Source organism: Typopeltis vanoorti, chromosome 17, assembly GCF_054136105.1.
Source record: "Typopeltis vanoorti isolate ZY-2024b chromosome 17, IOZ_Tvanoo_1.0, whole genome shotgun sequence".
In the NCBI taxonomy this organism is placed as follows: domain Eukaryota; kingdom Metazoa; phylum Arthropoda; class Arachnida; order Uropygi; family Thelyphonidae; genus Typopeltis; species Typopeltis vanoorti.
In genome coordinates, this window is record NC_143565.1 from 27,730,688 (window position 1) to 27,746,390 (window position 15,703).

The 15,703-nt window shown below is 34.8% G+C and overlaps 1 protein-coding gene across 1 annotated transcript in view; it reads right to left on the minus strand.

The window, feature by feature from the left end:
• The window catches only part of Prp8 (pre-mRNA processing factor 8), a 411,861-nt gene that overhangs the window by 169,994 nt on the left and 226,164 nt on the right, over positions 1-15,703 (minus strand). The window contains exons 21-24 of the mRNA XM_090407427.1: positions 14,989-15,135; positions 14,660-14,870; positions 6,848-6,964; positions 262-509 (exon numbers count right to left, since the gene is read on the minus strand). Coding sequence (XP_090263553.1) covers positions 262-509; positions 6,848-6,964; positions 14,660-14,870; positions 14,989-15,135 — 723 coding nt within the window. The remainder of the gene's footprint in view (positions 1-261; positions 510-6,847; positions 6,965-14,659; positions 14,871-14,988; positions 15,136-15,703) is intronic.

Below are 15,703 nucleotides of genomic sequence, written 5' to 3' on the forward strand. Positions count from 1 at the left end.
AAGTTGACTAGAATTTAAAAAAGAACATTCTTATGTTATACAGAGTATGCAAGGACACATGATTTGAATTAAATATTTCGCCTTATTTTTTTTTATTTTTTTTTTTTTAAACACACAAAAGTTCAGTATTTAAAACCAAAGATCAAGGCAATGAGACCAGTGCATTTTGTGTTGATTAATCGTATGTGTTCACTGGTTAGTTTGCTGTTTTGGGGATATGAAGAAATCATTTAATCAATTTCACATATATTAAGAACTTACCTCAAATCTGACTGGGGAATAAGAACATGTCCCATCGAAAGCATTCCAAGGCCTCCCAATTCTTTAGGAGTATAAAACACGACTGGTGGGAAACGACTAGGCATTTTTGAGTTAAGCCCAATTTTTATACGCGTTTGAATCTTATTTTCACATTTCACTAATAAGTCCAACAGCTCTTGAGTATTCACTACAGCTTCACGGAAATAGGTCATCAAACCAATAAGAGCTGTGTTCCACTTATTCACAATCTGAAAACAGAAAAGAAATAATTGAAATTGCATAATACTTGTCAGAATAAGACTAGATCAGTATTAATTCTCAAAACTGCTTTGATCATGGGATTTCAAGTGTATATATCATTTAAGTCAAAATGAAGGTTGAGTGAACTTTCTTAAAAAGTTCACTTCTAATTTTTTTTCAAATATTTTATTTTTTGTTCAAAATATCTGCATGTTAAAGGTTGGAAAACCTACAGCATAATCAGTGCTATGTACAGGCAGTCAATCCCTAATAACAATCATTTATTTATTCTCAATATTAAAATTTTATCTCTACATATCTCTAAAGCATTTCTATTTCTTCCTTACATATTAGGCTCAATGTCCTCTGAAAGCCAAATAACTTGACTTCTTTGAAACCTAATTAATATACTGACAAAGTCGTTAATCTTATATGTATGTATGCATACTGTGTCATGGCTAAGAATAGAATGTGTTCTGGCTAATTTTCTTGTTTTGTGGGATGAAAAACCCAAGTTTCCAGGAGAAAAATCCTACCACCTCTTTATGAGACTGGGTAACTCACCTCAATTGAAAAGCCTTGATTCAGAGAGAGAATTCAAATACACGTCTTTCCAAATAAAGGGTATCATCAAACCAACTAAGCTATAGAAGCACGTTTTCCAAACAATGCATTAATAATCTAAATAATACCATACTCCAATTGGTAACTGTAGCAAAATGTATGCACATTTTTCTCTATATGTGGCAGATGAGTGGTGTTCACTGACAGGCTGCTTAACTGACACTTGAAAGATACTGTTTGTTCAAAGTCAGAGTAGAAGTTCCTTAGTCATTGTGATAATATGCTATAAACTTATCTTTTGAGGGTGGAATAACAAGAGAAAAAAGTAACCGCTTACAATTAATTTAGTGAGATTCTAATTTCACTAAAAATTCTACAGCTGAGAAACTTTTGTTACTCTGTAACACACCTATTAATGAGCAAATCTTCACATAAGTCCACGGGGTTAGCCTAGTGGCTATGTGCATCGCAACCATATGCCTGAGGAAGAAGTGTCCCAGGTTCAATTCCCATCGGTGATGTGAGGAGCTGAAGGACCTTTCTCAGCCATAGCCAAGTTAGCCAGTCTTGGGTGTGGACAGCAGGGTTTTTTCCCCAGTTTATCCTGGGGGTTTTCATCCCGCAAAGCAGGCAAACCAGCCTTGAGAACTCAACACTACAGGACATAGGATACACCGGGGCATAGGCCTGACCACCTTATCCTGTGAATGGTTTGAAGTCGGATGATTAATAACCCCCCGACACCGCAAGGTAAAAGAGGATATAAAGAAGATAAGATCTTCACATAAGCCAATAAGGAATGAAGGGAACCAAATGGGGGTGTATGACCAAATATCCAATATTCACTTTCCTATAATGACATTATCAGTAGTTATCAACTAGTACTAACCAAATGAGGATGCCTGGCAATTCAGAACTTAGCTCAACACAATCAAAAATCATGCCACTGAGGACATCTTTGACAAACTAGACTTACATTATTTCTTCATGAAACTAGAACAGAAAGTGAAAAATCAGCTACCTCCCAGAGCAACACAATAAAATTGAAAAGAAGTAGAGCTAGTAGAAGTATCAAAGAAATACCAGGATGACATAAGTGTTACCAAGACAAAGCAGATGAAACATGTGAAATCTTTCTAAATAATTAACATTATTAAGCATTGTTGCTAAAACAATAATTACAGGAGGAAAAGAAATCCTAAATATATTTCAAATTTAGTCAAATGTTTGCTTAGAAATATTAAAAAGTGGTTAGCAAATTCTGAAGATATCTGTTGTCAAGAGGCAGATACCATGTTACCAGCTAATTCTCTTCTCATACACATAAGTGACCCCCTCCCCCTCCTGAAGTCAAACCATATTCATTGTTTTGCTGAAGATGGCACTCTCCATTCCTCCTACTTATACAATAAACCTAGCAATGCTTTAACATCCTGAACCTCAAGATCATCTACAACAGTGCCCTAACCAATGTTTGCCATACCATTTTTCAATGGGATGAATGACAACCTGGATATAACTTTCAATGCTTCCAAAACGTAACAGTCTTTTACTCAGAAAAGAGATGTTTCATAACACTCAGCTCAACAATCTGGACATCTCCCTGAAACCTTTAGACAGAGACTTATCTTTGGCTTTTCCTGGTAAAAACACATCATTTCTAAAGTAGCTTCCGCCCTCCCCAAAACTTTTTTTTTAATCCAATGGCAATCCATTCCAATCACACCACCCTATGAGAAAAATCTAACCCTCACTCCCTTCTTAGCAGAATTTATTCTCAACTTCCAAGGATGCCCTCTTGTCCTGCCCCCAATCTCCATAAAATAAAAAATTCCTTCAACTGAAATCCTGTAGGATTACAAACAAGTTGCAATGAAAAACTAACCAGCCAGGAGAATGTGAATTACTTAACCAGGATTAATAGGTATGTGTGCATTTTTCTACATGCACTTCTTGGAGTACATCTGGAATTATACTTTTTTATAGTATTTTTATAGTATAGAATGATATTTTTTTTCTGTAGCTCAATAGAAGTGGCGTTTGCACTCTATGATGCTTGACCGCACAAAGAAAATGGTAGATGGCTAAGTCTGTATATTAAATTTCAGTTTATTATTGACTCATTCAGCCTCAGTTATTACTATAACAAACCTATAAGTTCAAGTCTAGTCGCTGACTGGAGGAACATTTTCCAAGGCTTTTTTCGACTGGTTCCCGAGTTAGTCAATCTCTGGCAAGGGTAAGCGGGTTTTTTCTCCCGGAAACACAACAAAATTGGCTGTCAAACCCACACTATTTTCAGACATTAAAAAAATATTGTGTTAAGGACCACGAGATGGCGGCACTTGTTAGGTGACTTCACTGCATACCGATTAATTAGTGATAGCCTTGGACCAACTATCTCTGATTGACTACCATTATACCATTTTAGTATACTATTTTTTTTTTTTAACTTATTGTGTTTGCATGATTTTTGGCCTTAGGGAATTGTTACTAACTTTATTAATTGAAATTTTTGAATCTTCCCATCTTTGAACACAATGGCAGTTCTCACAAGGTCAACCATGCAGGTGTCAACTGGTGCCACCAGGTGAGCATCACAAAAATTAAGTGCTGGTAAACTAGATTTTTCAAGAATGGTTCAATGTCATGAGTGTAATATGTACACGTGGTGTAATGTGAGAGATGTGTTTGTGGAGAGACTGAGCGGAAGACGAGAAGAATGCGGATTTGTAGGAAGGGCAATATTTTGTTAGACTATGAATTAACGAATGTGAAACAAACTGACGGAATGAAAGAAACAGAACAAAAGATGTGATACATAAGGAGTGAAAGAACACAAGAATGTAGTGAAAGTTAAGTGATAAGGGAGCAAAAGGAGGAAACAGAGAAGTCCTATTATAGGCACTATTTAGGACTTTAAGCCTACTTTCAGTTGACATGCCTTAGCTTCATTACTTGGTGTAGTGCTTGAGTGCACACAGGCATATAATAAGAAGTGCCTATGTGCACATCTTATTATATTGTTCCCAAATGATGGCAATTGGAATTGGCTGAAATAGTGGAAATATTAAATTTATTTTAGTTAATATATTGGTCTAAGTTATAATTTCCTTAAAAAATACAGTTATGAATAGCCAATGTATAAGCCTTACCAGCAGAAATCCCAAATCAGCTCAACCTTAGAGTACAGCTCTTACATTTGCAGTGGTGTACCAAACACCTCTCTCTCTCTGTGTAAAAATTGTTGATCTGTCCAAAAAGCGGATAGTTTTGGGCTAACTGACAACTTCCTGCCTCACAGATTCTCTCCAGCCAATGTCTTACAAATGGTCTGTTTCCACACTGTCCTTTCTACAGATACTTCCATGGGTGCAGTTTGGCAGAACTGACATCCATCATCCCACTTAATTTCTGCTAAATCTACAAAAACACTGGCTACAGTTGTCCAATATCCATTTACGTTCAAATGCTAATCCAACAAATGTGCTACTCCATGACTTCCACCTCTTCAAAAAACAGATTCCATCTCTTTCTCTCTCAACTCACATCCACATATGCATCATCGATTTGCTAAAACTCCAAACACCCAAAAGCTACTATCCCTTTCACTTTTGGTTACATTAGATCACAATACATATGTGGCTATTATAAACAAAATTTATAAAAAAACCAAACAACTTATTAGTATCTAATTAAACAAGATGAGAGAGATTCATAAACTACAAGAAGCTTTAAATGCTGAGAATGCAACTGTTTCAGTTGGTTGTAGAAAATTCTCTAGCTAGATGGCATAAAGAGACTGGGCAAGATAACAGATATCACATAAACAGAATACCCAGTTTATTAAATACACTATCTGCCAATAACTGTCTGGATACCTTAGCAATTTACAATTGATACCAGCAGACAAACCCTAATTTCAGTTATGTCCATCTTTGGGTTTGATCACCTCCTGCACCCTTTCAGGGAGGATTTCTGCCAATGTATGGCAGATATCAGGTGGAATTTGTCTCCATTCCTCCATCAAAGCAGAACTGAGTTCAGGGACAGATTGAGGACATGCCACTCTGGACCTCAATAGCTGCTTGAGGTCCAGAGCAGCAGTCCCACAGGTGTTCGATGAAGTTGAGGTCAAGACTATGCAAAGCCAAGGCAGTTGTTTAATGCCCACCTCAACAGCTGCATCTTTGTGGCATGGGGCATTGTTGTCTTGAACATGAGTCTGTTCCATAAAAAATCCACAGTGTATGCAGCACCTGATTATTTAGAATATCAAGGTACTGAGCTGCCTTCATTGAACCATGGACAACGACCAGTGATTCCACTTCAAACCAGTTGAATGCACCCCACACCATTACTCCTACACCACCAAACTTTACTGTGGATACAACACACACTGTGGTAACAAGCGTTCACCAGGCTGCCTCCACACCCTGCCATCAGACTGGAAACAGGTGAACCTTGATTCATTGCTCAAAAGTACCGTTTTCCACTGGTCAACTGTCCAGTTCACACACTCTTTGCATCAGGCCAGATGAGCCACCTTGTTCGTTGTTGTGATGTTCGGTTTGTGTGTGCCACTGCTCTTCCATGAAAATTCAATAAACGGAGTTCTTTTCATACAGTATTAGTGCTCATCATGGCGCTCTGGAACTCATCACAGATGGTCTTTGCCGATTGTAACTGCTTTTTGTGTTTCTATTGGATGATTTCTTGCACTAGTGATGACAGAATATCTCCATTTATTGATCACATCGCCAACCGTTGATTTTGGATGCTCCAGTCGAGTAGCAATGGCATGTGTGGACAAGCCACCAATGTAACAGCCCACGCTGACACCTCTCTCGAAGTTACTCAGTTCACATCATGTGACAACTCCCCCCCTCACAGATTCTCTCCAGCCAATGTTTCACAAATGGTCTGTTTCCACACTGTCCTTTTTACAGACGTATCTGTAGAAAGGACAGTGTTGTAGAAAGATACTTCTGTAGAAAGGACAGTTGAATACAGGTGCCATACCACCTGTATTCAACTGCTACGATGAAATACTGCTTCCTACTATCTGTACTTTAGTTTTTATATTATTAACAAACTTGGAATGATCCATAACTTCAAATAACAGATGTGTTCAGACATTTATTGGTAGATAGCATACATACCCATAATCTATCATTTCAAAGACAGTATTAAATGTCTATAATGGGCCAGCCTGGTTCGCCTAGTAGCAAGCATATCCACTCTCCAACCAAGAAGTTGTAGGTTTAAATTCTTAATGTGAGCAGAGATGGATGTTTATGATTGTCTTTAGGTAGATAAACTTTATGATGTGGTGGAAGATCACCACAACCAGCCTGCTTACTGGAAACCTGAAATAGTTTGAAAAAGTTTCATGTTTGATCTCTAGATCATGGTTTCTGGATAACGTGAAAAATAAAAATTACATAAAATTAATAAAAACAGAAAATCTTCATCTCATTTGCATTAATATACTAGATTACAACCTTTCATTGGTGAGAGTTGCATATATATTTATGATACACTTAATAAGGCCAGTACACAGCACATGTATGTATGCAAAAGTGTGTGAGTGAAGTTCAGTGTGAACTTCACTCAGTTTAGTTCACATTAAATTCATAAACATTATAATGTTTACGAACTTAATAAAACTGCAGTTCATGTGATAAGACAGGGTAAGTCATTAAACATGCAATGAATGAAAATTTTCTTGAAAGAAACTATTAAAATTATACTAATACATCCAGAAAATAATAAAAATCACCTTTGTAAAAGTTGTTGAACCAGAAGCCATCAAGATTTGCCTAACTCGATTATGGAATCTCTGCATAGATTCATCATCAACTCTGAGAAAACACTGTGCAGTTCTTTCTTTGGTAACCTTAAAAAAAAGTAATAAATTAATAAATTAATATATATATATATATATATATATATATATATAATCATAGTCAATTTCCTGATATGTACCCTCAAGGGGCGTTCAGGCTATTATGACAGGAAATTATTATTAATTTCTATCAATAATTTTCCTCCAAATCAGTCTATTACTTGTCAGCACTCCAATAATGTCATTTCTAACATTTTGTGCTTCTAGGGCATTTCTGACTGAATCAATCTACCTAAACTTTGGCCTTCATGTGGGTCTCTTTCAGGCCATCTTGGCATGAAGCACCTGTTTTGTTAACATTTTCTCACCCATTCTATTTAAGTGACCATATCATATCACATTAAATTAGTTCTGTAAAGTGAAAATCTATCTTGACAACCTCTATTTGGCCTGAACCCAGCTTGTTCTTCTCCAACTTTCTCATCCACAATCATTCTCAACTCTTTTCAAGTATGCTTGCATAAATCTTACCTGGAACACTTAGTAGAAAAATTCCTCTGTAATTCTCACATTCAGCTCTATTTCCTTTTATGGGAATAAGAGTTCTACTCCAATCATCTGGAATTCGACCTTCTGATCAGGCCCTCTGAATTATGCAATGTAGCTACTGCAAAACATTTTTACCTCCATCATACTTAAGCATTTCTGGTTGAAAATCATCTACTTCAGCTGCCTAAAATACACACACACACACACACATGTATACAAAATATGATTGAATATAGATTTCATTGGTATACAGGTGTAAGGAATTATTTATGTGAATAATGACTGAAGGAAACAAATATAGTTTAAATATAGTTAAACTTACATAGTTTATAAACTATTTACTATTCTATAGCAGGTATTATTGACATCATACGGATTTAAATGTTCTGACACCTCCCCCCCACCACCACCAGTAACGTTTAGTAAAAAACAAACTATTTTACCAAGGGAAAAGACTGCTTGATAAGCAGTGTTCCCTCCTTCCTTGATAACTTAGGTTTTCTGAGAACAATAAAAGTTAAATGGAGACCTTGGCTGTTGTTATATTTCCAAGATAAAAAAAAGTTGAAAGTAAAATTCTAGCTACTGTATTATGAAATTACTATAAAATATACCTTATTTTAATCTGAATTAAACTTGTTCGTATTTTCTCTTACAAATGTAGCTGATTGGTGGGTTATGTTGCCACTGCCACTCTCCAACTAATAGATTGTCAGCTCAAAACCCACAGTGGACAACAATGTTTATAAATGTCTAGGTGGCAGATGAATTTCTTGCTGGTGTGAGACTGCCACTTTGTTTATTACAGATCTGATGTGACTTAAAAAATAAAAGCTCCGTGTTTGGTCTCCAGAACTTGGTTTCATCAAAATATGCTTACCTAAATCTTTTCTGAAACACTCAGACAAATTCTTCTATAATTCTCATTTTTCACAAACTGGTAAAATGAAAGCAATATTCCAGACATCTAGCATACACCTTTGCTGATCATGCTTACATTGCATTCAATACATAACTTGGCCACTGTAAAACTTTTACTAATCCATATTTAAGCACATTTCAGGTAATATATTATCTACACCAGCTGCATTTCTACATTTCACACTTCTAATTGCATTTTTTCCCATCTACCACCAGTATTTAAAAGTATAGTGAACTTAATATCCCCCGGATATTTGCTATTACAGTTCTATTGCTAATATAATATTTTTTAACGTAACTACTCCAAACAACCAGAATATCTTATTTTATACCAGCCTTAGTCAAGTGGATAACATCGTTAGGTTTATGATTCCAAGCTTTCATAATACCATTATCATAGTAGGTGAATAAATTCCATTTATGTCCTGCCATGCAATCTTTCCTACTTCCAACATAGCATATATTATTATGTTATGTTGGACGTTCTGCCATAACATAATAATTACTCGACCTGAACTCATCATGCTAATTTGCTGATGCATGTCTTCCATTTTCCATGTGCCAGGAGGATACGCGGAAGATGTGGAAGACATCTTCCACATCAGCTGTATATCTTGTCCTACTAGCCTCTGTTGTACATCAGATTTCTTCAAGTGAATTGTCTTCCACCTCCCTGATGATCAACTACTTTTTCTGGCTGCAATTCATCTGCTATCATTAGCATTACCTCTCCTCCAGTCCTATTCCTTTCATCTTTTCTGAAAATATTATAACTCTCACTTCTGATTCCTGTAACAACATCTGCTGTCAGTCAAGTCTAACTAATGTTCATAACCTTTGGCAAGATTGTACTAACCAATACCAAAAACTCCACTAAGTGCTATTGAAGAATTGCAACTAAACAACATTAAGATTAACCCTAAACTTGCAACCAATAAGAATACCTCTGGCTCTTTGATGCCATCTATTTCTCAGTGTTCTCATTCATTCCTTTAACTCTCTCTCCCTTTGAGAATAACTGCACAGTTAGAAATGGCTTGCACACCATAAATTGTTCATTTCCGCATTTACTTAAATTTTATCATATTTAAGAATTCAGATGGAAGAAATACTGTTGTTCATAAATTTTGTTTAAAAAAAAAAAAAATACACACACTAATTACAGATGATTATTTCTTTTCTTCATGATTTCTATAATCATCTATTACACAAGAGTTTAATTTTTTCATCCATATGATCTTTGCCATTTTATCCCACAATACTTTAAGCTTTTATTTCTTATATTCATCCACTTTAAATATTTTGAATGTTCTGTTTGTTCTTTACCTCAGCATTTTAACTAACTTTTTACTTCATTGATATTATACAAATTTCTATCTATATTCAATATCTATATCCTATATGTGTGCAAAAGAAAAGAGAAATTGCATTGCTCTTCATTTCATCTTAAAAGGTATAATGTCTTATTTCTTAATTTATATTAATCTAAGAATTTAAGAGTACGATATGCTTTATTCATATCATGATAAGGTAACAGATAATGAGGATAACCACGTAATGGTGTTCCTTAATCCATCAAGCTTGCCCTTATAAACATACTTCATCGTAGATGGGATTTGAACCCAGGTCTTTCCAACAAAAGAACAGTCAATGCTGACTGAGCTAAGCAGAAATGGGCAAGATGATATGATCCTTTATGGAGGATGACATGGCATAGGATAGTTCTTGATTTAACAATTGACTTATATTTTACTACAAAATGACAACAAGGTGAACAAGGAAAATGGATATGTACCGTGATATTTTACACTCGATGAGGATGAAAATTAGGCTGGTGATGTAGTCATTTGAGAAATGCAGTTGAAAAACAAAAGGCAACAAAGTCAGTGTGTGTGTGGTCTTCTAGCTGGTTTTTTCTAGCATCAACTTTGTGGTATGAAGATACAAGCTTCACAAAGAGGAAATCCTTGCTACTGCCATACATGACTGGATAATTCAACTTCTGTTGAAAATACCTTATAAAGGTTCTTTGCATCCTAGATCGAATTTGGATCTAACCAAAGGGCATTTTCAATTGCAAATAAACTCCAAAGGATCAACATGATGTCTTCGCAGCACTTAAGCCTCTACATACTGCAGATCCCTTAATTTTCCCATTGCCAAAACATCTTTGTGGGCAGGTGCATTGTGTTGATGAAAGATGATTTTTCCTTCTCCAAACCAGGGTCTTTCTCATTAATTTTTTCATCTAGTTTGGTTAAAAGATTGGAATAATATTCCCTAGTTATTGTTTTACCCTTTCTAAGATAATTAATAAACAAAATGCCTTTAGCATCTCAAACACTGATGCTATGACCTTTCCTGCTGATGAAATAGACTTTGTCTTCTTTGGCGCTGAACAACCAGATTCTGTCCACTGTTTTGACCGCTTTTTGGATTCTGGTGGGTGTGTAATGGTGAATCCAAGTCTCATCCATAGTAATAAATCAATGCACAAAATCAGTTTTATTCTTGTTAAAAAGCTCTAAGCACTGTTCGGAGATTTTCATGCAAGTGCATTTTTGATCTGCTGTGAGCAAGCGTGGCACCCATCTTGCACAAAGCTTTTTCATTTGCAATTCTTCATGCAAAATATATCCTACATGTTCTTTTGAAATGCCTATAGTCTCAGCAATCACACATATTTTGACTCGCTGGTAATCCAATACCATATCATGCACTTGATCAATGATTTCTGGTATTGTTACACTTTTTGGATGTCCTTCACGTGGATCATCTTCAAGGATGGTACGGCCATGTTTAAACATGGTAACCCATTTCTTAATTGTCAAAAACGAAGGAGAAGAGTGCCCATAAACTGTTATGAACTTCAAATGAATTTCTTTTGGCATTAGCCCTTCTTCTACAAAGAATTTCATAACTGCACGATACTCAATTTTATCCTTTCAAGGGATACAAACACTTTTGCTTCAGGCAGCTGTATAAAACAAACTACTTGATAGAATGACTTGCAATTTCACATGGATGATTATGACAGATGTATCAACTTAGAAAAAAAAAAAAATCTTGCCGATAGTGTTGCCATCTATGGTTGAGACTGAGAAATTTTCAGCCCACCTTCGTACCTAAACCCACAGCTGTATTTGCTTTCAGATTCTGCAATATCCTAAGTTCCTCCAATATATCAACATTGTTTTTCCTCTTTGTAAGGAATGCTTTGATAAGACTAGATCTTTGAAACTGTTCTCAGATATGATCATCTAGCTTTTCAGAAGGATAAGAAGATGATGGGAGAAGGATCCAGAGGAAAATGACTGAGATGATATTTAGTCCATGGAATGTCAATTATGCGGATGAATTGGGGGGAATGCAGGCTTCACAGTTAGGCAGCTACATGAATGAAAAGGAATAAGACATAAATGCATAAAGCAGTAAGTGCTACTATAGAGATGAAGGGAGAGTTTTCAATATTTGGTATGTTGAAAAGCAGGGTAGGGAACTATTCCTCAAAGCTTTGAATAAGCGTGCATCTAGGCTTTTCTCGGAGTGAATGGAATGCTTGTAAATTGATAAATATTTTTGAGCAAATGAGCTCCAGAAACTGCATCCCATATGCTATACAGACTTAGGAGCTCGCCTACAATGAATCCACAAAGGTTCCTGATCAATAAAAAGTGTATAACATCCAAGTGGCCACTATTTGATAGTCTAGATGTCATTTTGCTTCTCACAAATATGTCATTAAGCAAAGCTATTATAGATTACATTTTCTGGGCAGACGCCTTTAAATGGAAGAATAAGATCTTCAAAGAGAAATATGGCTTAACCATAGGATCCTCACTGTGGCTATATATTATATAAAACTTTGAAAAGGCCATTCTAGACCATTAAAACCAAATGTATGCTAGTGCAGTAATGCCATCTTGAGTGCTGAACATATGACTTGAAAGAACAAAATAACTGTGTATCACTCTTGAAATTATGGCATAACAGATTAACATGGAGGAATATTGTTGATTGGAAGTTAGTAATGGTGTAACTTTTTCATGTAGTACTATCATAATTATCCTGTATGCTCCCCACTCCCCGGATACATATCATGAATTTGATGATGAATGGGTGACAGGTATAATGAGATAAAAATACTAACAAAGTTTGCCAATGAAAATTTATAGGAAGTCAAAACTCATAAAATACATTGTTCGTATGCTTCATAGATAGCAATAAACACAACCATGTTCAAATATGAAATGAGAACATTTAATGTTATTGCAAAAAGGGAAAAAATAAAGGAAAACAAAGAGTTGGACTGCTTCTTCAGAGAGTTAAGAATGAACAGTACTACAAATGATTTTCATAAAAACACCATACAGATTACTGAAATAATGTGGGATTTAATATCCCCTTAATTTATATAACCATACAGATTGTTCTCAACAAGAACAGTCACTTTTTTTTTGTAACAAATGCACCGTTGTAAGTCCACAGGCCCATGGTATTTAAAACATTTATTTCCAGGGTCCTCCGAGAACATTACAGGTTAATGATATTCAAACCTGTCTAGAAATTGAAGTCCCTATCATGCTCCCAAAGGATCCGCATCATTTCAAAAATAATTTTGGTATTTAAAATAGTGTTCATGCAAAAAATGCCTATACTGGATAGACTAGACTGGATACTCGCTTGAAACCTGAGCCAGTGAGCACATCAGCAATGCTGAATATGTGCAGTCAGAAATAGAACACAGTATTAGAACAGAGTATAATTTAGCATTTATTGACTTTGAAAAAGCATTTGGCAGAGTTAAAAGAAACATATTATTTAACATATTAAAAGAAAGACAAATACCAAATAATATCCTAAAAGCTGTCACAAATATATATGAAAATAATCAAATACAAATAAGATTAAATCATGAGCTATCATATACAAGAGAGATAAACCAAGGGGTCCAACAGGGATGTCCCCTCTCAGCAACTCTTTTTAATATCTACTTAAATGAAATAATAATAAAATGGAGTAAAAATTTACATCAAGGAATTAAACTTTCACCTTAAACACTCTCCTCTTTGCAGACGACCAAATAATAATTACAAATTCTGAAGATAACTTACAGAAAGCTATTTTAAATCTAAATGAGATATCCAAAGATTATGGTATGATAATATCAACAGAAAAATCAAAAACTATGGCCTTTAAAGGACAAGATCCAGCAAGAACTAAAATAGTATTAGATAATAAGATCTTAGAACAGGTGAATTCATTTAACTACCTAGGATGTATGATCACTTATGAAAATGAAAAAGATATAAACATAAAAATTGCAAAATATTTAAAAATAACAGGAGTAATTAACTCTATATTTAAACCAAACCTAGTTCAAAAACAAACCAGGCTAAAAGTATACCATACATTAGCCCTACCGGTCTTAATGTATGGAAGCGAAATCTGGACAATAAAACAAAAAGACAAAGATTAACAACAGCAGAAATGAAGTTTATGAGAAAAACTGCAAAGTATACCCTATTTGATCACAAAAGAAACGAAGATATTATGAAATTATTAAACCAAGAACCAGTAATTGAAAAAATTAAAAAATATAAACATAGATGGATGGAACACGTTCAAAGAATGAAAACAGAAAGATTACCAAAACAAGCCTTAAAGTACAAGCCATTAGGAAAAAGAAAACCAGGACGTCCTCTTAAACGATTCAACGATGACTTCTAAGGCCGGAACAGGCCATACTAGGCCTAAATCCTTGATACGTATGATGATGATGAGAAATAGAACACCATCTGCATACTACCTTTTAGAACAGTAATCAGTAGAGGTAACTCGATCATACCAGATTCTTAACCAGAATGGGAGTGGGATTAAAACTATGTGACATCCAGAAATCTTTTATTATATTCCAGATTGACTATACAAAATGTCATTTGATATGGGTCCAAAAATCAGTCTGAGTTATGCCCCCCCCCTCCCCCCATGAATGATATATCCAACTTTAAAACAACAATCATGGAAATAGGTTTTATAGTGTGGTATTTTCTAGGATAGCATGTTTTTCCACACTACCCATGAAATCCTGATGACAACAAAAGTGTATACTGATAACTCTCACTATAACAATGACTGCTATTTGAGAACCTACATATCACTGTAAATCTTAATAACTTCTTTGATTAAACATAATGAGCATAACACAAAATTTTTGCTAAGAAGAAAAATTCAAGTAGTGTTTAGGATATTCAAATTCATGCTTTCTATATTTACCTCATTTTGCAAATTCCAAACTCCATCCTTATGAGTGAATTCCTCATGTGTCATGCGACACTTAGGCAAAATACGACATTCAAAACCAGACATATTGAATAATAGATTTGGATTGTCTTTACTATACACTGAAACAAAACTACTTTCCCACTGAACTGTAGTGACTGATCTTGGTAAGCGGTTCTTAATATCCCAAAAAACAGCACGGCCACTGAAATGGAATGTTGCAAAAATTTAGAACCCACCAAAATATAAGCCTCTTTTGATTTATTAAAGGAAAAATTCATACGCCAGTTTTTATTAAATACTTTTTAATAAATAATACTTACAGATTAACATCATGTTTCATAAGCCTCATGCGAGCATCTCTAGGCCAGCATTTCTTATTATTATAACCCACAATATTTTCATTATTAGGATCTGGATGTTCAGTCAAATAACGCTGAATTAGGTCTCTAGCTTCTTCTGCCGAAAATCTTTAAAATAAAAATTGCATTTGGTTTAAATGCATGAGAAACTTTTAGGATAATAAAATTACTCTGCTGTAAATGCAATTATTATATTTATATTCTCAATTTGTTAAATGAAAAATATACAGTTAAACACATTGAAATATATGACATATATATTTTAATCATTACTATATTAGCATACAACATGAGTGTGCGCATGCATAAACTTTGATATAGTAAATCTGTTTACCAATTCCTACCAAGAATCTCATTGTACTCCTACAAGATAAATTCTCAAAGAAGGTTATAGAACTCCTTAAACATTGTATCTCATCTGGATATTTCAATTATAAAAACATAATATACAAACAGAACTCAAATCTAGTAATGAGCAGTACTCTTTTGCCAGTTTTAGCAAATCTTTATATGGAAGAATTTGCAAAAAAAAAAGTCCTAGAAGAATACCAGCACAAATCAAAATACAGAAAAGGTATATTGACGATATATTTTAATCACCATGAACTACCTTCACTTCACTTTTGCTTTTTAATGAGTACATTAATCATCAATGCCCTAACATAAAGAACCATGG